At 45.5% G+C, this 24551-nt stretch overlaps 2 protein-coding genes across 13 annotated transcripts; one reads left to right on the plus strand and one right to left on the minus strand.

The window, feature by feature from the left end:
- Positions 1-16101, plus strand: CSRNP2 (cysteine and serine rich nuclear protein 2). Of its 3 annotated transcripts, none has more exons than XM_055394682.2 (6): positions 1-268; positions 918-1090; positions 5679-5916; positions 7201-7460; positions 10622-10918; positions 12617-16101. In XM_055394682.2, exons 2-6 carry the CDS (start codon positions 1067-1069, stop codon positions 13538-13540), a joined length of 1743 nt encoding a protein of 580 aa, XP_055250657.1. In that variant the 5' UTR covers positions 1-268; positions 918-1066; the 3' UTR covers positions 13541-16101. The 3 variants fall into 3 exon arrangements, with proteins under 3 accessions (XP_055250657.1, XP_055250659.1, XP_055250658.1); XM_055394684.2 differs by lacking the exon at positions 918-1090 and adding an exon at positions 4547-4663; XM_055394683.2 differs by lacking the exon at positions 918-1090.
- A 1258-nt stretch (positions 16102-17359) lies between these two features.
- On the minus strand, positions 17360-24293 carry LETMD1 (LETM1 domain containing 1). 10 transcript variants are annotated; one of them, XM_055394685.2, is made up of 9 exons: positions 24035-24283; positions 23330-23481; positions 21610-21725; positions 20910-20992; positions 19448-19634; positions 19223-19324; positions 18970-19122; positions 18437-18533; positions 17360-17581 (listed from the first exon to the last, which is right to left on the minus strand). In XM_055394685.2, the coding sequence occupies exons 1-9, from the start codon at positions 24154-24156 to the stop codon at positions 17511-17513; spliced, it is 1083 nt and encodes a 360-aa protein (XP_055250660.1). In that variant the 5' UTR covers positions 24157-24283; the 3' UTR covers positions 17360-17510. The 10 variants fall into 10 exon arrangements, 8 of the variants coding, with proteins under 8 accessions (XP_055250660.1, XP_088693037.1, XP_088693035.1 ...); XM_088836911.1 differs by having other exon boundaries at positions 21610-21729; positions 24142-24252; XM_088836909.1 differs by having other exon boundaries at positions 24142-24250.
- Between the last annotated feature and the right edge of the window lie 258 nt (positions 24294-24551).

Here is a 24551-nt window from a genome sequence, read left to right on the forward strand (position 1 = left end):
CGGTCGGAGCCTATTGTTAGCCGGAGCCGGAGCGGTTCTGGGCGGCTGCTGCCGGGGGGCGCCCGAGTTGTCGGAGCCGCCCGCCCTCTGCCGCCTGCCGGCCGACCTGCCCACCCGTCGACCGTCCCCGCCCTGCCGCCCTGGGAACTCCCAGACCGTCTGTGCGGCCCCGGGACTCGCTCTCTTCTCCCTCCTTCCAGTTGGGCTAGGGCGGCGGCAGCGGGGGCGGCAGAGACCATCACGGGAGGAGGCAGCTGCGGCGGAGCCGGTAATGGGCCTAGGGGTGGGGGGCGGAGGGTGCCTCCTCGTCCTTTCTCGGGATCGGCCCCCGGGCGACTGTGGAGGAGTGGTCAACCCAAAGCCGCGCGGATGGAGGGGTCAGAAATGAGGGAGGCACGGACGGCAGCGGTCGGGGGGCGGGGAGCTAGAGCGCCGCCGGGAAGGGAAAGAGTCGGGAGAGGCGTGGGAGCGAGGGGCACGGAGGACGCGGGCCCGAACTGCGGGGGCAGTTTCAGGGAGACCGACGAGCGGCTTAGAAGCCGGCAGGAATTCGGATTGCGGGTTGAGTTCGGAATGGAGTGGAGATGATGTAGGGTGGAGGGAAGTGAAGGAAGGGGAGGGGGGAAAAAGAAGAAAATGTGGGAGGAGTGGTTGGGAATTTGTGGGTAGCAGTCAGGAAAGGATGGGAAGCTGGGTAGCGGCTGCAGACGCTTGGAGTGAGCAGGAAGGTTAGCAGGAGTCAGAGTGAAAATGTGCCCCAGCGCTGAAGGGTTCAGCGGGGGTGTCCATGAAGGGGAACTGGTGACTTGACATGTCCTTTCAACCCAGGTTCCTGAGGTCTCCCATTTTTTTGTGGCGTTGTATGGGAAAACGAAAGCATCAGTTGCCCTAGTTGCTAGTTGGATCTTTTTTCACAGGCCCAAACACGCAGCCGACTGCCATCCATTCCTTTTAGTGCCACGGTCTTGATTCATCCTTTTAAAGGGAGCTAGAGTGGCAATGTGACACATACACGGTTCTTCAGTATGAAACGTTAGAAGTTATCCCCAAGAGACACAGTGTCCCCATGTCTTGCAGTTTTCAGTTCAAGGTAAATCCATAGTTAATTCAGATTTTCCATTTCCTTTACCGACTTTCCAATTTGCGAATGTCCAGAGCCAGGAGGATGTTGTTGTGTGCCAGAGTTATAAATGACTGGATATCCTTGAGAGTTCATGGGTCCTGCAGCATCGTGTTCCAGTTCTCCCACAAAGATCTCGTGTCCTTCATAGGATGGGAGTTTAGACATGGAATGCGAGACTCTAACCTTGTGTCAGTGAAGAGATGAAATCAGAGAGTGAGGGTTGGAAGGGGGAAAGCTTCCTGGAAATACCTAGTTTAAACAAAATGTTTTCACTTGAGCACCTTGTTAGTTCATGACCCTGGTTATCACAAGGACACATGGAGCCACAAGATTCATAGTATTTGAGGAGCAGCTCACAATATTGTGTAGAAGGAGAAACAGGACTGGTCATCTTATTTAGTTTGATCCTAACACTTAGCAGCAAGCTTTCCTTCCTCTAATCCAGCTACACATGGTAGCACTGACATCTTACTAGAGATTTTCGGCCCTTGACATTTAGCAGAAGGTTGGGTTCCAGTCGAGTAGAAATGGGATGTGAGAGGTACCTCGTCTTATTTTGGACTCTTAGGAGAGAGATTTCATTACCTAAACTCTGTCAATCAATACATTCTGCATCCACAGGATTAGGGGAGGGGCATTTCCTTTCTTGCTAGTCTCACATATGCTGGGTTTTTGGGTTTGAGGGCAGTTATAGGAATCCTCACAGGCCTGAAAAGGCTTAAATTAAGCTTGATACTAAAATACATATATGCTATAAATCTGTTTTATTTGGTTCTAGCCTAATCTGTTCTATATACTGTGGACCTGAATTATTTTGTATACCTTTGGGAAATGTTCAACTAGCAGAAATACTTAAGGCAATAAGGCATGCAGCTAGAAAGTGTCAGCTGACCTTTCATTTTAATGGCACAAAATCTTTTATAGAGGTTTGCATTATTTTCTCCAAAAGCATTTATTCTTTGAGTTGGTCATTTTGACAGTTAACTGTCAGTTATGACCTGCATTTCCAGTCTCATCTTGATTATTTCGGTATGGGTTAAGTGCTTGGAGTGTAAGTGTTTTTCTTGAACATAGGCATTGATCCTCTGCCAAAGAATAAACAGTTGAGAGAGGTGGGGATGACTGATTTCTCACTGTGGTTTGAAAGGAAGTTGAATTGATAAATTGAAATGTGGAACCCATTGTTGTTGTTGCTATTTCAGAGAAGGATTTCTTCAGGCCACAGTGGAAGTGGATGGGAGGTTTCTTGGTGCCCAGTGGACGTCTTTATCTCACAAGTCAAGTTCACTCCAGAGAGCTGGACAAGGAAAACTGGGTTGAAATTTTAAGTTATATTGGTTATCAGGACAGAATTTTTGGATTTTTTTTCTTTTTCTTTTTTTGATAAGAATGGGTTAATGGCAGAAAAAGTGATGTTAACATCCTGGGTGGGGTATAAAGAGCTCAGTCAGTATGCACATTACTTACATATATAGCCATTCAGATGATTCTCAGACATTTTAAGGAAAATATTTTTCTCCCAGGTTTTGCATCTTTTTTTCTTCTTTCTTACTAGCTTCCTCCTGTCATTTCCCAGAAACCTCTTTTCCAGAAATGGGAGTGAGGAAGACGTAGAAAAAGAAAAAAAAGAATAGAGAAAGCAGCCAGCAATCCTGGCCACCCAGAGTGCACAAAAAGTGACCTGAAGAGAAAAGATTCCCTGGGGGCACCTGGGTTCAGACGGTGGAGGATTATGTTAAAACACCATCTTGGACCAGATGCAATCACATGCAGGGCTTAAGGAGAAACATTCAGAAGGAGCCCACACTACTGGAAGGAAAGGGACACCAGAACAGAGGACAGGAGTGCACATTTGCTTCCCTGGTGGTCCGGTGGCTAAGACTCCACCTTGCAACGCAGGGGGCATTGGTTCAATCCCTGGTTGGGAAACTAAGATCCCACATGCCACAGGATGCTGCCAAAAAAATATAAGTAAAGAAGACTTGTTTAAAAACTTCTTTTAAAAACAAATCTATTACTCAATGGACATGAGTTTGAGTAAACTCTGGGAGTTGGTGATGGACAGGGAGGCCTGGCATACTGCAGTCCATAGGGTTGCAAAGAGTCGGACACAACTGAGCGACTGAACTGAACTGAACTGATGAGTACCTTCAGGCTTAGGAACAAGGCACTTTCCTAGTGGCGGTATTAACCGGTTCTCAGTTAAAACTGAAGCTGGACTTCAGTCCTTTCTAAGAAGGATTTTGAGCTTAAGTCAGCTTTTTTATGTGGTCAATAAGATTTTTTGGTGGAGAGGAAATGTTGAGTTCAGTGGTCAACATTGTTTTTCTTTTTTTATTCTTCCCCCATAAGTACTCCATAGCAAGGGTCTCACCTCCTCCAATAATAGAATGGAATGAGATTTGTTAGTTAATAGGCATCTTTAAGCCCAGCTGAAATCTTAACTTTAAAAGTCCATGGCTCTCTCCATTCTTACCCACATCCTGGGAATGTGACCCAAGATCATGTCCTAAGAATGTGATCTCCTAAGATCAGTAACCTGAAGAACAAAAATGATACTTTGGGCTCATTTTAAAATTTAATTACAATTTGTATCTAGTACTTGATTTTTTTTTTTTTTCTTTCTGGCCAGTTTATTTCAGGAATGTGCTGGTCTGAGACCTATGAGGACAGATTTCTTAGGTGCATCTTGTGACTTGAATTTTTATGAGATCTGGCTAGGTAAATTAAGAAATACCTAAAGTACTTATTAGGTCTGGTTGACTGTGGAGCTGAACCAAGAGCAGGCAAATTGCTTCCAAAACACAGTCTAGAAAATCAGCACTGTAGCAGGCACCTCTTGACACCACAATATATTCTGGGGAGCTGCTCTGCAGTCATGCAGCCCTGGCTTTCTGGGCAGTGTTGTTATTCCTGCTGCATAATTAGCAACTAGTGAGATCATAGTCTGGGGAGATTCTGGCATTACTGAGGCAGAGCAGGAGCTTTCGCATCATCACACATGGCCCCGGCTCTGACAGTGTTTCTGTTGAGCAGATTCATATCCTCAGGAACTCAAGTCCAAAGATGGAGGAGCAAGGTTTGTTCCTGGGAAATGGACTGACCCAGACTCCTTGGTTGTGTGGCAGCAGGTTGAAAACACTGCCTGCCGTAATAATGTAACCAGAGTAAATCGTCACTTCTTTGCTATTTGTCATGCCCTTGCCAGTTTCTTTATAGAGGGCAAGGATTGTAAAGGGAAATCTTCCTTGCAGAGAGGATGATGGTAGGTCAACCGAGCCCGGTTTTATGGAGCAGTAGGCAATTGGGAAAGGGTCTGGGTTTTGAAGCCAGTGCAGTTTCTAATCTTCAGTCCATTCCTTCCCCCCATACCACCCCAACCCCCCTTCAGCCATTCTTTAGAATCTAATTTGTCTTTTTCAGGAGCCTGGTGAGACACTTTACATTTGTGAAGATCTGGATTTCCCTGACTGTCAGTGTACTTTGAAATTGAAAGCCTACAGCTGTATTTCCCAAAGTGTGTTCCAAGTCCTTTGCCCTGTAAGATACTCTAGAAACAAAGGATTACAGATGTGGGGAAGCCCTGCGTTCTGTTTCCTCTTACCCTTCACCAGGTTCTTTAACATATTAAAAGTCTCTAAAAGGTCTTCATAAAAGCAGTTTTCTTAAGTATTTTGACACAACAGTCTTATTTCCATGTAAAAGCTATTAATATATTAATATCGTGTGTGTTGAGGGGTGGGGGATGTGTGTTTATGTTAGTCGCTCAGTTGTGATGGACTGGAGCCCACCAGGGGCTTCTATGTCCACGGAATTCTCCCAGCAAGAGTACTGGAGTGGGTTGCCATTCCCTTCTCCAGGATATCTTTCCGACCCAGGACTGAACCTGGGCATTACAAGCGAATTCTTTACCATCTGAAATTCTTTACCTGGGGGCACCAGGGAAGCCCTTCACCCCACTCCTCTCTCCAATTTTCAGATACTATAAAAATTCAATTGTTGTTGAGGAGGAAACTGAGGCACACTGACACGCACCCCCATCCCACACACACACCCCAGGCCTCCATTAATTAATATCTGTGGAGTTAGTTTATTTAGTGGATACACTTTGGGAAATGCCAGGCTATATTTCCAGAAAAATAATTGGATCTAGTATAGGTTGAGGCATAGCCTAATTCTGCCTTTGATCCCCAGTCCCTCCTGCGGGCCCCGTGGAGAGCTCTCCTGGGCGAGCAGAGAGCACTACTGTTATCCCAGGGCTAATGAAGCCTTGAGCCCAGCTGGCTTGGAACCAAAGGCCTTCACTCCACTGGGAAAGGTGCTGCTGTTACTCATCTCATTATTCTAGGAGTGATTGAGGCTGGAGGGGCTAGGGAGAAACAGAAGTTGGAGGGTGCTGACTGGAATAAGTAAAGATATGACCTTGTCTCAAGAGAGCAGATATCCGTGCTAGTGACTCAGGGGCCTGCTTTCTGCCCTTGGAGAGCTGTGTGTATAGACTTGGGAGTGGTCTGTCTCAGGACTGGAGTGCTGATTCCTCTTCTCCTCTGGGCAGAATCCTAATGCACCTGGCTACCTGCTGGTGAGCAGGGGCTTTGGGGCCAACGTGGTGGGCTCCCCCAAGGAAACCTCTTTGAAACCAATGGATGCCTTCACGGGCTCGGGTCTCAAGAGGAAGTTTGATGATGTTGATGTGGGCTCATCAGTTTCCAACTCCGATGATGAGATCTCCAGCAGTGACAGCGCTGACAGCTGCGACAGCCTCAATCCTCCTACAACTGCCAGCTTCACACGTGAGTGAGCCACTCCCTCCCAGCCTGCACCTAAGTCCCCCAAGCATTGGAGCCCTTTGCAGCTCTCACGACAGCTTCTGTCCAGCTTGGGGATTTGTCCTTAGTTGTAATCTCTCCCACTCTTAGCTCAATCATGCTCTTTGGAGGACCTCATTGCTCTAATATCATAGACTTAAGTGGGATTTATTCTAGCTGATTTTACTTGGGCTGTGGTTTTTGGGTTCCCAGAATGGGTCGAATTAAAATGAAGGAGGAGGAGTCCAGGAGTTTACCCTTTCCCACCAGAATCCCATATAGTTGCACGAAATTGTCGCTCTAGCAAGAAGTAAATGCTTACTGCCTGATAAGGCAACTGGGGCATCTCAACGCTTCTTAATTCTTACAGCTCAGTTAGTTTCTTGGAAGGAACTTCTGATTCTATAAATCAGGGGTTATCTGTGGGCTAAATCTGGCCCACTGCCCATGTTTTTAAATAAAGTTTTTTTGGAACACAGCCACAATACCCAGTGTCTTTGGTGGCTTTCATGCTACAACAGCAGAGTTGAGTAGTTGCAACAGAGACCTTGTGGCCTGCAAAACCTAAAATATTTACTACCTGGACCTTTACAAAAGAAGTTTGCCATCTACTGCTATAGATCAGCACTGTCCAGGGAGAGTTCCCTGCTGATCTAGTGGTTAGGATTTGGCACTTTGACTGCTGTGACCCAGACTCAATCCCTGGTCAGGAAACTGACCTACAACCCATGTAGGCCAAACACACTACACAACCTGTGTGGTATGGCCAAAACAAAAAAATGCGGTCCAAAAGAATTTTTTGTTATGATAGAGTGTTCTGTATCTGTATTGTCCAGTATGGTAGGCATTAGCCATATGTGGCTATTGAGTGCTTAAAGTGTGATTAGTGTAACTGAGGACCTGAATTTTAAGTTTTTATTTCATTTTAATTAAGTTGTCACATGTGGCTAGCAGCTGCTGTATTGGACAGTGAAGTTGTGTAGATTGTTATATCCCGAAAAGATTACCTACAGTTCTCTTCCTAACTGATCTCTAAAAATAGATTTTGTGGTCATCTGTTTGGCAGAAGTCAGCCAGGAGGCAGTGGTATGGACCTGATGATGGTCAAGGTCCTTTCCAACTGTTCATTTAAGGTTTGAAGATTTGGAAGGTCTCAAGGTACAAGGAGCACCTTTAGAAAAGAGTTGAGAGCCTAGATGGATGAGAAAGAATGAGGTCCTCCAACAGGCCCTCTCTAGGTTAATAAAACTTTCTATGCTCCTTTCTCAGCCACATCCATCTTGAAGCGGCAGAAGCAGCTGCGGAGGAAAAATGTGCGATTTGACCAGGTGACTGTGTACTACTTTGCTCGGCGCCAGGGTTTTACCAGCGTGCCCAGCCAGGGCGGCAGCTCTCTGGGCATGGCCCAGCGCCATAACTCTGTACGCAGCTACACACTCTGTGAGTTTGCTCAGGAGCAGGAGGTGAACCATCGGGAGATTCTTCGTGAACACTTGAAGGAGGAGAAACTCCATGCCAAGAAGATGAAGGTATCTAAGGGGTCTGGGGTCTGGTACTTCCCCTGTGTCAAGAAAAAGCAGAAAACCATCTAGGTCTATTGTGTTTTTCTTGTTTATTGGTTTGGTTTTGGACTGTTGCCTTTGGTATGTAGAGATTCCACATCTTTCTAATGAAGAATCTCAGATTTGGAATCAAATCTCAGTTTGAGACACTATTCTTGTCTGTAGTGGGGAGTCTAGCAGAGACTCCCTAGACTTCCCTACCCTTCCCCCATCTATCAGTGTTTAAAATTTGAATGACTACCTGAAGACATTCAGGTCTGCCACCCCTGGACCCAATGATTGTCCATTGGCTTGATGCACAGAACAGGTGTTGTATCTTTTGGGTCCTTTGAAAAGATGCTGCCAATTCTGTACCTCCCGTTGCTTCTAGATAGATGATAGGTTTTCAGGTAGAAACAATAGCCTTACCAAATAGTTATTTTGATTTGTATAGTACTGGGCCTGCAGTCTGATGCTGCTCAAGTTTAGGAGGAGAGCAGGGCTGGAAGACCCACCTCAGATTTCTGTTTAATAGCTCCACATTTGCTCTTTGCACCACCTGGCACTCCACAGCAGTGGTTTCCACCAGTCTGCAAAATATTGCCCCCAGAGTTCCTAGTTCCAAGCTTGGAGAACACTGCTTCAGGCCTGGCCAAGTTTCTTGTGGGCTCAAAGTATGCAGACCCATGTTAAAACAGGTGGCTGCATTATTTCCAGGGTCATGGGTGAAATCCTGATGAGATACACAATGCAGGAAGGTTGGAGAACCAATGACAGAGGTTGTGTATGAACTAGATCTCAGTGCTCTGTCCCTTTGAGAGCTCTGTGTCTGCTGCCCGCAGTCCACGCCTCAAACCTTACACCTGTTTTTCTAACTACAGTGACATTCAGCCTTCCCTGTCTTCTGTCTGAGGAATTCCATCACTGACCTATCACCTTCCTGCTGCTATAGCAACAGCTGAGCAAATAAACTTGTCATCATTTGCCACGAAGGCTTTCTTCCCTTTCCTTCTGTGTCAAGAGAACACCCTTACTTTGGACCAGTTTACTCTTTTCTTAGAAATCCTTCCTATCTTTAGCACTTTATAGAAGAAGCAGTTGTTCTCAAAAATAATACATTTTGCATCTCCCATATGCCATCTAATATTTGTTTTCCCTTTGGACTTCCATCAAGAAAAACAAAAACTCTGGTGCTTTGCATCAGTATTAGTACCTGTAATTTTTCTAACATTTTTATTTCTTTGGCCTTTTATCCATATGGAATTCATTATTAACAAATAATATGAATTGAGAATCTAACTTAATTTTTTTTTCCCAAAAGAATAGACAGTTGTCCCAATACCATTTAATGACTAGAATCTTTCTCACTGATTTGACGTGTTCTTCTATTAGGCTGTATTAAATTCTCCTATCTATCTATTGCATTTCTAATCTCTTTCCTTTGATAGGGTATCAAGGAGGGGAGGGGGGTGCTTCGAAGGAGGCCAGCCCTGGTGAAATGGGCAGGAGCAATGCTCAGGTCTGCAGGAAGGCCTGCCTGCAACAGAAATAATAGATATGGGGTTCCCTGGAAGCACCACTTTATTTCTCTAATTCCTCTCCCCGCAAACAAACAAACAGAACAGGTTTGTAGCTTATTAGCCTGGTCTGTTGCATCACATCTCTCCCAGGAGTTATTCCTTTACCAGCATTCTTCTGACTGGCTGATGAAATGAGCCAATCCCACCAGTAGCTTTCATCCTGCCAGTAGCTTCCAGAGCCCTGGGGATCGTGAGACCTCATTTTCTTTACCTGAACTCTCGAATGGGTTTTCAGAACTCATTCAGCCACAAATTGTCTTCAGCCTGTCCTTCCACTCAGATCGCCCTTCCTGCCTCTTTGTCCTGCTTAGCCGGAGAACCCAGATTCCTTCCTGCAGAGAGTACACGCAACGCAGTATTACATTTGCCACCTACCTCACATGCAGCTTTCCTTTGAAACTAAATAAAAAGGATTAGAAGGGAGAAAGAGGGAATTCCCTGCTGGTCCACTGGTTAGGACCTCAGCACTTTCACTGCTGAGGGCCCAGGTTCAATCCCTGGTCCAGGAACTAAGATTCCTGAAGCCATGCAGCATGGCCAAAAACAAAGGAAAAAGAATATATTTTAGGCCATGGGAAGTGAGGGCTTTCTTGATAGCCATTGATAACTTTTTTCTCCTCCCCATAAAATGAAGCTCTTCTGTGTATGATCAGGTGATTATTCAGACTGTGAGGATTCAGGTTCATTGACAAAGACATGATAGGTAGCCTTGTACTACACTTTAACGTACTCTTCCTAGAATTGTGGTTTTGGGTTCTTCGGAGTGCAAACTAACAGGTGTTTTGCAAGGCTGTTTACATCCAAGGAATATCCATCCATTGAAGTGCCTTCTCTTTGTCCATGTATTAGATGGCAGGTTAGCTGAAGCTAAGGGGCACAAGGCTGGAAATGGAGGGTATAACTGGGGGAAAATTATCTTCTGGGGAGGGAAGGTGAGACAGATTTGGAGAAACTGAGCCAGAAAGGTGATGTCCCTTGTGTTGACAGGCTGGTGTAGGCGCTACGTAGACTTCCTGTCCTCCTGCTCTTGACTGATTTTCTGGACTGACTTTATCCACTGTGGTAGGCACTTGCCATGCTAGTGGCTGCTGCTGCTGCTAAGTCGCTTCAGTTGTGTCCGACACTGTGCGACCCCATAGACGGCAGCCCACCAGGCTCCCCTGTCCCTGGGATTCTCCAGGCAAGAACACTGGAGTGGGTCGCCATTTCCCCATCCAATGCATGAAAGTGAAAAGTGAAAGGGAAGTCACTCAGTCATGTCCAACTCTTAGTGACCCCATGGACTGCAGCCTACCAGGCTCCACCATCCATGGGATTTTCAAGGCAAGAGTATTGGAGTGGGGTGCCATTATACTTAATTAAAATGAGGCAAAGGTTAAAGTTCAGTTTGTTGGTTGCACTAGCCCTGTTTGCCGTGCTCAGGAGCCACATGTGCGCCGGGACAGGCTGCGTGGACTTCTGCATCATGGCAACAGGTTCACTTGGCCTGACCTGCTCTAGTTGTGCCCGGTGAGGAGGCTCCTGCTGATCCTGCCCTGGCACCTGACCTTCCTTCCTGTCTCTTGGCAGCTGACCAAGAACGGGACGGTGGAGTCGGTGGAGGCCGACGGCCTGACGCTGGATGATGTTTCAGATGAAGATATTGATGTGGAAAATGTGGAGGTGGATGATTACTTCTTCCTGCAGCCTCTGCCCACCAAGCGGCGACGTGCTCTGTTGCGGGCTTCTGGGGTCCACCGCATCGATGCTGAAGAGAAGCAAGAACTTCGAGCCATCCGCCTGTCACGGGAAGAGTGTGGCTGTGACTGTCGATTGTATTGTGACCCAGAAGCGTGTGCCTGCAGCCAGGCTGGGATTAAATGCCAGGTCAGTCCTCCCTGACTTGTGGTGGCATAGTGACCATGGTGGCATAGTGACCTGACTGCAGGTGACCTGTGACCCCTGGCACCCTAGAGTCAGGGGTGTTGTCTGGTGTGGGTGCCAGTGACTGGTGTGGGGTCCCTGTGTAGAGGGTCGCACTCCCCATTCTACAGCCTTCCACCAACAAAGAAAACAAGCGTGGCAGGATTCTTAGGCTGTGGAGATAGGGATGTGTCTTTTCTGTGTCTCTCACCTCAGAGATGATAAGAAGCAGTTGTCAGCACCCGGAGGAACGGGGTTAGTAAGTTTCACATTTAGTAGCTGTCCTTAAATACTGACTGATTCCTTGAGATAAACAGAAGCAAAGAACTGAGGTAGGCTTTAGATTTTATCCTACAAACACTTCCTCATGGTACCTCTAGTCCAGTTTTGTAAAAATCAGAATAGTCCTCAGAATCTGTAACTCAGGATCAGATTTGGGCTGAAATCCACAGCATCCTAAAAGATAGCATCATTTCCCAGAGAGCCACTGACATGAGACAGTTTGGAAGACAAATCTCAAGTGGAAAATGGCAAAGAATACTTATCTGGAACCTGTATACTGAGGCTATCAGTCCTGAGTCCTTGGGGTAGAATTTATCGTAACCTTTTATTTTCAGGTTGGTATCAGATAATTATAACAGGTCTGAACAGATAATGCTTTTCAGACTAAGTGCCATAACGAATTGGTGTGTTACACACAGAGCTGAGGATAGTTCTAAGAAATGGACTGTTCCCAAAAACTGGAATAGAGATTCTGGAAGTTGCTATCATAGGAAGACACTGTGTATTTGTACATACTTACTGTCTGTTCACATTTTTAGTTTTATTTTTGGTATGTGTGGGGTTTTTCATCTGGAGAGTTCAACGGGGAGAGGAGGCGGTAGAGAGCGTATTTTTGCAGATATCCCTGGTGTGTCAGTTAATTGTCTTGATGACTGCTTGCAAACCAAGCTGGCCAACCATCAGGGAAAAATGAAGCAAGGAGGGAAAATGGGCCATTATTTTCTTTGAACCATCACTCTAGCGTCTTAGCAAACAGAGGCACTTTGGCCTAGTTTCCCAAGAATGTATTGCCTTAGACTGGCTAGGTCTTCTACGACCTTTCCCATCCCTGTTTTCAAAGAACAGGCTTGGGCCCTGGCCTTTTGTTTTCTTAATAAAGTAGGTAAGTTATGGAAGAGTCTCAGGGGTCCCTGCATTTCGTTTCTCTGAGAATTGTCAGCTTTCAGAGAGTTCTCTCTGGACTTCTAACTGGAAGGGCTCTTTGACATGATCTTTGTTTTTTGTTCAGAAGAGACAAAGCCTTAGAAAGAGATGACTCTTCTTGAGGTCACACTTACTAACTAGTGGCTGAACTGGGATTAAAAGGCAGGTGGTGTGGTAGCTCACGGGGCAGGTTATTTTTTTTTTTTAAGGTTTTTAAACTTTTTATTTTGTATTGGGGTATAGCCAGTTAGCAATGTTGTGATAGTTTCAGGTTAACAGCTAAGAAACTCAGCCATACATATACATGTATCCATTGTATACATGTATTCCTTCTCTCCCAAGAGGTATGTTTTGAATCCGCTGTTTCTCTTCTAAGAAGACCTCACACTCTGACTCCCTGTGTCCGCCAGCTAACGTCTCCTATCTCATCTGGCCTCAACCACCTTGTCTCCTCAGGTGGATCGCATGTCCTTTCCATGTGGCTGCTCCCGGGATGGCTGTGGCAACATGGCTGGGCGCATTGAATTCAATCCAATCCGGGTCCGGACTCATTACCTCCACACCATCATGAAGCTGGAACTGGAGAGCAAGCGGCAGGTGAGCCGCCCGCCAGCCCCAGATGAGGAGCCTTCTCCCACCACCAGCTGCAGCCTGGCAGCAGCACAGGGTGCGGAAACACAGGACTTCCAGGAGTTCATTGCCGAGAATGAGACTGCAGTGATGCACCTGCAGAGCGCGGAGGAACTGGAGCGGCTCAAGGCGGAGGAGGACTCCAGTGGCTCCAGTGCCAGCCTGGACTCCGGCATCGAGAGCCTGGGCGTGTGCATCCTGGAGGAGCCCCTGGCTGTCCCGGAAGAGCTGTGCCCGGGCCTCACTGCCCCCATTCTCATCCAGGCTCAGCTGCCCCCGGGCTCCTCCGTGCTGTGTTTTGCCGAGAACTCGGACCACCCAACCGCCTCGGCCGTGAACAACCCATCCTACTTGAACAGTGGGCCCCTGGTCTACTACCAGGTGGAGCAGAGGCCAGTCCTGGGGGTGAAAGGAGAGCCTGGGACGGAAGAAGTCCCACCCTCCTTCCCCAAGGAGAAGGATCTGAATGTCTTCTCTCTCCCTGTTACCTCACTGGTGGCTTGTGGCCCCACAGACCCAGCTGCCCTCTGTAAATCAGAGGTGGGGAAAACATCCACTCTAGAAGCACTAGTGCCCGAAGATTGTAACCCCGAGGAGCCTGAGAGCGAAGACTTTCGCCCGTCCTGGTCCCCCTCGAGCCTCCCCGTGTGCGCGGACAGTGACGAGGGCTGTGCAGTGGAGAAGAGTGCACCGCAGAGTGAGGACAGGCCCCCGGAGGAGCCTGCCCTGGAGCTCCCTCTGGCAGTGTGACGCAGGGGTGGAGACTGCCTCGTACCCGTTCTCTATTTATTCCCTTATTTTATCTAACACCATTTCAAAAACAAAACTGTAGAAGCAGCTGCTGCTCCTATGTTATTTTATTGGGGTCTTTGGGGAAGGGTGGGAAAGGATTGTTTATACAAGTATTTTTTAAAGGGCCAACAGAACCAAGGAGACCAGCCCCAGCTTGATCAGGGGACAGAGTCTTGGGGCAGAGGAGGCTGCATCTTGAGCTTTCTGGGCCTTTGGAACAAAGAACTAGGATCTCACAGGAGGAGTTGGGTAATTCAAGCAGCTATTCATGTAGGGACCAGAACACGACAATTTGAACAGCATGACAAAGCCCCTTCCTCTCTGCTGAGCTCCAGGCAGGGTTAAACTCACCTTCCTCAGCAGTTACTCTGATACCCCACTTTGGTGTATCGTAGTAATACAGTTGGAATCTGTCAGCTGGTTAGTCTAGAGAGGAGGGGATGAAAGTGTCTCTGCTTCTGTACAAAACCTCTAAGATCTATAAAAATTGAACCTGCCTTCCCCGACCCCCCTTATTTGGTAAATAAGTTAATATTTGACATTTTTGTTTTCTGACCTGTTCCCCACACTGGGGATTCCTGGTCTTAACTTGAAGTGTTTATTTCACACATTTTAGGTACTAGAGTTAAACTTGTCTTTCCTCCCGCCCCCGCTTTGTCCTTTTGCCTTTGAAGGGAAAGAGCTAGATTGGCTGGGAATGTGGCATCAAGAGCCAGTCTTCCCAATGTGTCTAACCGCAGCTCCATCAGGCAGCTTTAATCTGGGGCTCACACATCCCATGGGAGGCCTATATGGAGCATTAACCTATGTCCAAAGGAGGCAGCAGGAACAGGCTGCTGTGTGGAAAGATGACTTTATTTGTGCCATGCTTGCTTTTTCACCTAGGTTTTTCCCTGTCCTGTTCCCCACCCCCCCAAAAAAAATTAAGCTTTAAAGGAATGTAGGATGTGCAAGTTCACCAACTGGAGTTTGTGTTACCTTTGTTGTTTTTTCCCTTTTTTTGGTCTACCTTTCTGGTCCCTCTTGGATATACAGGGTTAGAGTTCTTATACTATATTCACATACTGTTCCCAAGAACTGCAAATGCTTATTGGCTCCCTTCATCTTGATATAGATAGATTGGAAGCCAAACCAGTTCCTAAATGTTTCCTGCAGCTCCCAGGTTCTAAGAAGTCAAGTTCTAACTGTAACCTTTTTAGGTCTATAGAGTGGAACTCAGATTCTGTTTGTACCTTTGTTAGGGGGGACATGGTTCCTGTTCTCTTAGGTCCAGTTTATGTTCCAGGATGTGCTCCACTGAACACTGAATTCTTTTCACTAGCAAAGTTATCACTGCCTCTGTTTTAATTCATTTTTTTTTTAATGGCTCTTTGCCTCTGTTTGAAAAGGGAGGCAGCAGGGAGCAAAACACTCTAGCATCCTTCACACCATGCTTCATTACTGGTATGGTTTATTAACCAGGAAAAGACAAAGTACAAACCTTTTTTTTTTTTCTGGTGGAGGAGGTAACTGTTCCTACTTATCTTGCTTATAAAGCCTTTTCTTGTGAGATCTTAAGGCCCCAGTGTCTGAAAGCAACCTTTATGTATATCACAGTAGCATTTCATCTATCAAACCTAAACTGAGCCTGAAAGGCCTTATATTCAACATGGATACATCCTTTAACTTATTCTGCCTCTCCTGTTCATTCCTGTTTTGCTGGTTTTATATTTGGAGGTAAATTAATAAGCCATAGGCCCTTATTTCTCTCCTCTAGGCTCACAAAACGGAGTTGAGAGTCCTAAGCACCTGTGAAATAGGTGCTATCCTCAACTAAGCTACACTCCGCCACCTTAGACTGGTCCCCTCAGATATAAGACTGAAGTTTAGCTGGGAATTTAACTGGGAAGATGAATCTTTCTAGAAGTTTGTGTCGGAAGAGGAGGGTGAGTGCTGTATCTTCCCTCCTCAGGAGGGCTCCAGCCTAAGCTAGGAAGTGGATTCACCTGTTTAATAAGACATTTGGGATGAGACCAAGAATCTCAAACTAATTAAACTCATTGCCAACCCCCAAGATAATAAATCCCTCCCTTCATTAACTACAGTTCTGACTCACCTGTCCCAACCTTTTAAATGCTAAATATTAACATTAACAATCTTGTCAAGCAAAGGGCCTTTTATGCAACCTAGTCCATCTCGTTTCTGGTGCTACCTGAGCTGGACAGACAGAATTACAGCGCGTGGTTGCTAAGGCTAGGCTGCTGACCACAAAAGCAGAGCTTCAGTCCTGCTTAGACTAGGTGGGATAAAAGAAATCTAGATAAATCATTACAACTCAATATTTTCCAATTTCCTTTCTCACATACTCTACACAGGTAGTATTTTCAATGTGAATCCAAAGCTTGTCTGGTTCTCTGAAAAAAAAAAAAATTTTTTTTTTTTTTTTTTTTGCCTTTTAGGTCCTTTACATTGTGATAATGCTGTATTTAAAGAAAATATTTAAATGTAATATTAAAGAAATATTCAAAAGAATGGTGTTTTCTTTATCTTAGCAGACCACAATTCAGTTACTTGTGAGAGAAAAGATGGTTCTCTAGTACTATATATAAAACCAATTAGGTCAGTTAAGGATTAATGTTAACAATAGGGATGTTTTACGATGGAAAAATAGAACATTCTCTGGAGCATCAAGTGCTTCACTTGCATCATGTGCCCTTAGGCACCTCTTCAGCTGAAGCAAGTCTCGATCTGCCCTGTTGGAGCTTTTCTGACTCAATCCCTACTCTTGGGACCCACTTTTCAATTCCGTGACTTTATATGTATGTGTGTGTGTGTGTATATATATTCCTGTTTACTGTCTTAAAATCCAGCAAGAGCATCAACTTCACATCACCTTGTTATTTCCATCCCATCAGAAGGGTCTATTCCAACCAATTATCTCTCCATTAGGTTATGTCAATCAGTCCTGTAAAAGGAGCATTAGTAACTGGGGGATGTGTAAGTAATTTCCAGCAACTGGTTTCAGGCAGTCTTTACTTGAGTTTAAAAACAGTGCTTCATGCATTTACAATAAGTTACTACAGGTCACTGATATACACAGAGAAAAGCTGAACCCAACTTACTATCTCAGTGTAGACCTCGGGCTGGGCAGTGATTAGTACCTTAACAGGACTGATCCATGGACCAAAGAAGGCAGCCACTGTCAGTTAGAGATGGATCGCTGCAACACAGTGGAGGTAGCAAAGAGTTTTAAGATCCACAGGGGCTGTAGTACAGCCCAGAAATTAAGACAAGGGAAATGAAGGCTGTAAACACTTGTGGAGAAAGTCAAGAAGCACTTGTATTTCCTTTTATCTTTTCCATTAGAATGTTCCCGTAAGTTATTCACTTACAGGAAAGAGAAAAAAAAAAAAGTGCTCAAGGATTTGAAAAAAACAGGAAGTGGTTATTCCAGTCCCAGTGAAGGGAACAACAGAAGCAACAAATCCCTATTTTTGGTCATATCAAACATCCAAGTACATGCGTGGATGTAAAGGCTCCAACATAAAGCAGTGCTCCTCCCCTCACCAGCCAGGACCTGTCTTGAACAAAAACAGCTATGAAGATAAGAGCAGCAAGTAAGTCCTAGGCAAAATGAGGATTCCCTCCTGGGGCAAAAGCTCAGCCTCCCAGAATCTGAACTTAAAACACCACAGTTAAGACTAGTAGAGAGGCTACTGCCAGCTCCAGCAAATTCTGAGCAAGTCGGATGGCACCTCTTATGGGCCACTGCACCAAGAGGGTTTCTTTCAGTTCCAGCTCCCACGTGGGCACCACGCCGTGGAGCCCATGGCACAGGTTCCTCTGTCTGCCACACCTAACAGCGCACACAGACTTTGCTGACAAGTGCTGTTCAGTCCCACGCTGCTGGGCTGTGACTGCAGGACGACGCCAGCCACTTCGTGTCCACTCAGCGCCTTGACCCGGTGTAGTTGATGGAAAGCAGGACCACGTTGTGTAGCAAGAGGGACAGCTCAGTTTCTGAAAACACCATCACCGTGAATGGTTTGGCCAGGGAACAGTTCGCCTTCCAGCTACCATGTGCAGAGCGTGATACCAGAGGCGGGAAGCCAAGTGCAGGGAGGTGAGACACTGCTTGGTTCCAGTCCCTGCAGGTTTGCCTTCTTTCAAGTATATCTGTATTTACTTGATTCTCATGTGATGGCAGCAGAAAATTCATTAATGGTAATGGTACTTAACACCACTGTCACCCTTAGGATTTTTCTTGTAGAAGCTGGTCCTCAAGGGACATTTCTCAGCCACAAGGAGATTAGGAGGCCTACCCTGACATTCAGAGGCTTAGAAAATAACTAGGTAAAGGTTCCAAACAGGAGACCCAAAGGGCTAACACCCATCCGTGGATACTTTTCATTTAGCTAGAGGAGTGTCTTTGTTTTGAATCTGAATGCCTTTGGACTAGTACTTCTGTCCTGGAACAATTCTGCTCCGTACTCCCTCCCCAAGACACATGGCAACGTCTGGAGACATTTTTGTTGTCAGCACTGGGTCAGGGATGCTACTGGCATCTAGTGGACAGAGGCCAGGGATATCGCTATGTTGTCCTAGAGTGCACAGCACAGCCCCCACAACAAAGCCATCAATGGCGCCAGGGTTGAGACACCTGCTGCATGCTCAGACTCCCACAGTGCCCAGTCCTCCCTCGAGTCTTGCACAGTCCACTTCATTAGCTGCCTGTAGGCAAGTGACTGCGCCCTTTCAATCAGACACACAAGTTAGATAAGGGTCTCACACTATTTAATAACGAACTCCCAAATTACCTTAGAATACAAAAATGACTTGGCTTTTTGTTGCATTAACCGTAGGGATTTGTCTTACCTTTCAGGCTGCAGGAAATCTGTAGCCATTCTCCCAGCCAAGTTCGACACCTCTCTTCAGCAATATGGGTGGAATTCAGGCCACGAAGATAACAAGCCTATATACCACTCAGAAGAGAAAACAATCCTTAACTATCACAGGGCAAATATGCCAAGGAAGTGTGAACCCACAAAGAATCCAAAATCCCCTCTAAATAAGTTAAAACCTCAACCCTACAGGAAACCTTTCACTATAGCAATATGAACTCTGATGGACAAGATGAGAAGTGGAAAGGCCTATATAATCTAAATCAGTAGATCTAAAATGTAGTGTTCTTGATTTTTGAAGGACAGAAGAAAAGACACATCAACCAAAATTACTGTGCGGAGTTCCTTCCCATGAGTTAAGTTCAATCAAGAAAAAAGATGTAGAAATGAAATGAGAGAATGAAGAGCCTGGACTCTGATGTAACGAGAGACAGGAGCTCCCTGGAAACTCCCAGCCCCTGAGAGCCCACCAAGGACTGTGGGTTGATATTGCAATAAAGCACTTACCGACTTCACCTCCTGAGCGGTCAGCTGGCCAACCCCCAGCTTTGCCAAAGCCTTGTCCAGTTGGTGGATTACAGTGCTGTGAGTCTTTAAACGGTGTCTCAATAAGACAGAAGGCAGATAAGGTGTAAGAAGCATGGCTCGACTCAAGGCTTTCTGTGACACAACAATACAGGGGGAGAAAGTCAACCTGGTGTTACTGTAAGACCTGGAGCGAGGTGAGGCCGTGGAAGAGAGAAAGCCTCAAAGTGCTCACCATCTGCAAAGCACGGAGCTGGTCCATGCCCAGAGGATGGTTAGCGAAACACTCTCTCAGAGCCAGGATATCATGTACTGCTGGATGGGTACCATGTTGCATCTTGGGAGAGGGAAGAGATGGGGAGATGTTAGGAAGGTCCTGACTAGCCCTTTTACCTAGTTTTAGTGCACATTGCATCTAATAAGATTCTTGGTTTGCAGGAAGGCTTAACTGGAGGAATACCTTGGCACACAACTCTGTCATATGCCACTGGAGTCCTGCATCAGAAATAAGAGGGGCAACTTTTTCTAAATAACAAAGGATTTCTGGGTGGGACTGCTTCCGGAGAGCATGATAGATATCTAAGAAATCAATTTGTTGCTTTGGGGTCCAGAAATGTTGGATCAGCAGTTGCCTGGGAAACAGATACCTGAAAAGAAAAGGAATCACAAAGTCACTTGCTGAAACTAGCATCTTTCAAAGTGAGCTAAGAGCATTTAGCAGACATGAATGCTAGGAGGAAGAGATGAAAACACTTTTTCCCTACCTTACTGTTCTTTTCCGGAAAATGAGAGTCAGATCAAGGTTTAAAGATACATTGAAGCCTGATTTCAAGCAATATTACTGAAGTTTATGTAAAAGGAAATAGTGCAAGGGACTAGCCTTGCACACAGCAATCAGATAAATGACTCCTTTTGAGCCAAAGCATGTGAAGAACATATTTTGGACAGAGCCTCAGCTGGACACTGTTTGTGATGCTGACAACTTCAGACTGTTCACTGTCCCTATGTGTATACAAAATGGAATATCTTTAATTCATTTCTCTACAAATGTGGTGGTTTTAACTGGCACTCTTCTCATTGTGAAGTGAAGTCTAATGTCCCTGGTTTTTAAAATACAAGTGACTGCATCAACTAAGAGAACAGAGCAGAAGTCAGTCTTTGTGACTTTCAAGGCTAGGTTATAAAAGGTCATGCAGATTCTTATTTGCTGCAACAGTCATTCTTGGAGCCCTGAGCTGCCATGTCAGAAGTCCCACTATCCTGAAGCCACCACACTACAGAGGCCACAGGTAGGCACCTGAGTTGACAGTCCCTGTCTTCCAAAGCCATCTCTGCTAAAGCACCAGGCCTAAGAGTGACCTTAGACTATCCTGACTAGTCCATTCACCAGTTAGGTGTTACTGAGGGACCTCTGTCAACCCCACATGTGAGAAAAATCATTTACCTACCTAAGCCCTGCCCAAATTCCTGCCCCATAAAATTATGAAAATGCTGTTTCAAGCTTTTAAGCTTTGAGGTTGTTATGCAGCAATAGATAACTAACATAGCATGTAAGGTCATAGTTTAAAACTGTCGTCTTTGGATATAAGGTAAAGTAATAAAGATTGATATTATCAGAATAAGAAATGCATTTTTCTCCACAAGGGAAAAAAAAATGTCCTAAGTTGCTATGCCTCTCAGGGAGTGGGTTGTGCCTCTAGGGATGATGGAAAAGATCATTATCTTATTTCACATCACACAGCAAGAGCCAAGAGGCCAGGACACCTACTCCTACAGCCGTTCCAGTAACCCAGGTAGCTTTTATGAACTTCGGCCTAATGAGAAAACTGGAACAGAACAGCCTAGATTCTGAAATGGAAAGCTCAATTAAAAAAAAATCTACATATCTTCAACATGCTGGGGAGACAGAACTCTGTACTCACATTAGCAAGAAGACCAGGTAGTTGGCAAAGGGTGGAATGGAAAGAATACCTAGGAAAAGACACTTGGTGACGTCTCGACGAAACTAAGCAGAAATAAACACAGATGCAGTTTTAACCCAAGTGTTTGATACAATGGACAATCCCTCCACCCCACTATGCAGTAAACTTCTATTTTAGCCCAGATAAAGATCAAGGTTATTTCTATCTGCCTCTGGTTGATAAGTTCCTTAAGGACAAAAGCCCTGATCTGTCTGTTCACTTTTGTATTCCAAACACTGTCTAGTACAGTGCCTGACATTAGACCAAATCCCTCAGTAAATTCTTCCTGATCTAGAGAATGGGTCCTAGATTGTTATTCTCAGCTTCAAATCTACCAACAAGTCATCACCAAATACTACTTTCCTGCTATCTTTTGGATCCTTCCGTGCAGATTTTTCAATGTTCAGAAACAAATTGGATTTTACTGTTTACAACTTTTATCCAGAAAGTGTGCCAAAAACTCTATGGAGCTGTGTTTGGAGTGGGAGTGGGGGGCAGCACGGTGGTCATAAATGAACTGATTCTGCCAAATGATCTGATCTTCTGGCAAGGGGCAACAGCTTGGTGAGCAATGAAGAAAATAGGAAAGAAAAAACTTGACATCTCAGTTAACTTTAATTATCTCACCATGAACTTCTGGATATCTGTCCTTGGTGCATACCTGTCTCAAATGCTCCATCTCCCGGTATGAAAGTTGATGAAACTTTATATTATGCTTCCACATATTTGTCTTTATTCTTCTAGCCTTTTTGGCATCGGCCCAAAACATCTGCAATCCTGCCTCATTAAAGGAGAGGACAGAGTGTGACGTTATCCCAATTTGATTACCACAGACTTTTTTGCTCCACGTTCACCCACAAGACACACTTGTCCTTCCCTCCCTAACACTACTCTAAATCAAAGCTTTAAACTAGGTCACCTGAAACTCTTGTGAGACTGACCTATATTTCGTTCCTTATCCTTTTGCCTCCTAACAACGTCTGCCCCCTACCAACCTCTGCCCCCAGAGTATCACCTCTCTCTGCCAAGCTGGTGTCCTGTGATCTACCTGGGAATGGTCTCCCTCTTCTCGTTCATTACTGACTCCCTTTTTAAAATAAAACTTCAATGATCTTTAACCTCAGTAAGTCTTGCCCAATTGATCCTGTGTATTTCTCAACCAGATATTAACTTATTTCCTCTCTAGAACACTTTTATAATTACCAGAATTCAACACACTTCTAAGATTTCTCTCCATTCCAAGATAATCCTTACACTGATCCAGGACTTTAGTTTTTAAAAATGCTTTCCTATTTAGGAATGAAATGGTATAATATCTAGGTTAGTTTCAAAGTAATACAGTAGAAAGCCAATGTATTTATGAAATAAGACTGGTGGCCAGGAGTCAATAATTGTCGAAGTGAGGTTGAGAATATGAAAGTTCATTATATTACTCCACTTCTGTGTATGTTTAAAAATTTCCACAATATAAGGCTTAAAAACAAACAACCAAAATGCTTTCAGACTTTTTCATTTGATTCTATTATAAACTGGGGAGCAGACAAAGCAGCGACTCTTATCTCCACTGTACAGCTTTTACAAGTCCATGAAGCTAGTAGTAATTATGATAATATTCAGAGCTGACAATGTAGAAAGTTAACTATAATTGGTATTACAATAGAAGTACAGAGTATAATAGTTACAGCTACACTTACTGAGTACTTACTATGAATCAGGTCCTAAGGAGATGTAAGAATTTATTTAATCTTCATAACCGTGCAGTCGATGGGTAGGTTCTATTACTACCCTCATTTTACAGATGAGAAAACCAAAGAACAGAGAGGTTAGGTAACAAGCCCAATCACACAGCTAGTGACAAGCTGGGATTTGAACCCAGGCAGTCCTGCTTCAGAGTGGATGCTTGACATTATACCATCTCTTAGAAACTAGCAGAGCTCTGATTTTAACTGAAACATTCAGAAACCAAGTACATACAGTGCTCTTTTCACAACATGCCACCCAGGAGAGATCTGTGACAAACATTAAACCACATTTTCTTACAAGCCAAGTGAACTGATAAAAGCACAGGGCAGGTCTGTGCAGCTATGGATCTCTGCCTTGTGCATGACAAATAATTTCTACTATAGGCAGATGTGTGGTTAAGCAAAGTGCAGAAATACCTATATTCCTCCTAGGTGTTGTGAGAAGTTGTTTCTCATATTATCCTTCTAGAAACATCCTCAAGAAGCTCTAAACTTGTAAGAAGTAGTTTAACGCTCGAGCATTTATGAAACACAAGACACACCAGCTCACACCCCCATGCAGAGCCAGAAATGATCTTACTTATTCTGACACTGCCCAAGAGCTGATCCAATGGATTTTTATTTTAGTTTTGTCTTTACCTTTCATGAAGATTGTATACAGGACATAGAAGCGGGGGAAATTACGACCCAAGAAACGATGGTATTTCCCATTAATCACTTTTGTCTTGGTCACCACATAAGAGATCAAGCTCTTCACATCTGCCTTTGGAGAAAGATGAAGCTTTGAAGACCTACAAGGAAGATGAAAGAGAGTATCTGGGAACCAGCCCTGGAAGCCGCTTCTCCGCAGGGGTCCGTAAATGTAAAACACAGGCTTCAGAGAATGTATGCTAAGACCTGAAACTTCTGAAATCCAAGGAAGATCTTGAGATCACGGAGAGATAAGCAATTAGACTGAGAAAAAACAGATAAGGCAGATAAGAGGCCAGACAAGAATGAATGTCGGGGGTGGTGGTGAGCCGGGGAAAGCAGAAGGCCTGAGGGACAATTTGAGCAGCAGGCTAAAGCCAGAGAGGCGAGATCCAGGTAAACAGCAGTAAAATCTTGAGCCAAAAAAGGGAGGCTCAGGATACGTGGAGAATTCAGACAACACGCGGCGCTGAGAACTGAGAGGGTCAGGAAGCCAGGTCTCTAGCAGGGATACGGGTGCGACTTCTTAGCGGAAGAATAAAAATCCAGGAGCCCGGGCGTGGAGCCCTGAGAATTAAGACAGCATGCAAACAATACTGAGACACTGGCAGGGCCTGAACGTCAAAAATGTTTTTCTCTCTCCAAGTCCCTCACCGAGGGGCCCCCCAGGTCAGGCCAGAGCGAACAAACTGCAGCCTCCGGACGACATATAGTCCAGGGGGCACCGCCGAACCCCACAAAGCAGCCCGAGCCCAACACACTCTGGAGAGCGCCATCTTCGCAGCGAGGGAGGGGCAGACAGGGGAAAGTCGTCTTCAGGTCAAAGTTCCCGTACGTTGCGCTCCTTCGACGACGCATGCGCCTTTCCTGAGCGCTCATTGGTAACCACAGACCGCTCGCCCCGCGCGTCGCCCCGCGAGCCCCCGCGCCGAGCGGTGGACGCGAAGGCTGAGACCGGAAGGAGGTCCGGGGTTGGATGTCGCCAGCACTTCCTGGTTTAGAGGCGCCGGAACCCGGCTCTCCCAGAGGGAGCGAGGGAGTACCTGCCCTTGGTTGGGGTGTGGTTCTGCGAAGCTCGCTCTTTGAGGGTCTGGTGACCCCTTGAGAAGCTCTAGGGCCTCCAGGTTTCCTGGCACCGCCGCCCTTGTTTTCTCTCCGTGTGCCGCCAGGC

The sequence above is a fragment of the Moschus berezovskii genome, chromosome 6 (genome assembly GCF_049115385.1).
Source record: "Moschus berezovskii isolate FMDL1 chromosome 6, NW_MosBer_1.0, whole genome shotgun sequence".
Taxonomy (NCBI): Eukaryota; Metazoa; Chordata; class Mammalia; order Artiodactyla; family Moschidae; genus Moschus; species Moschus berezovskii.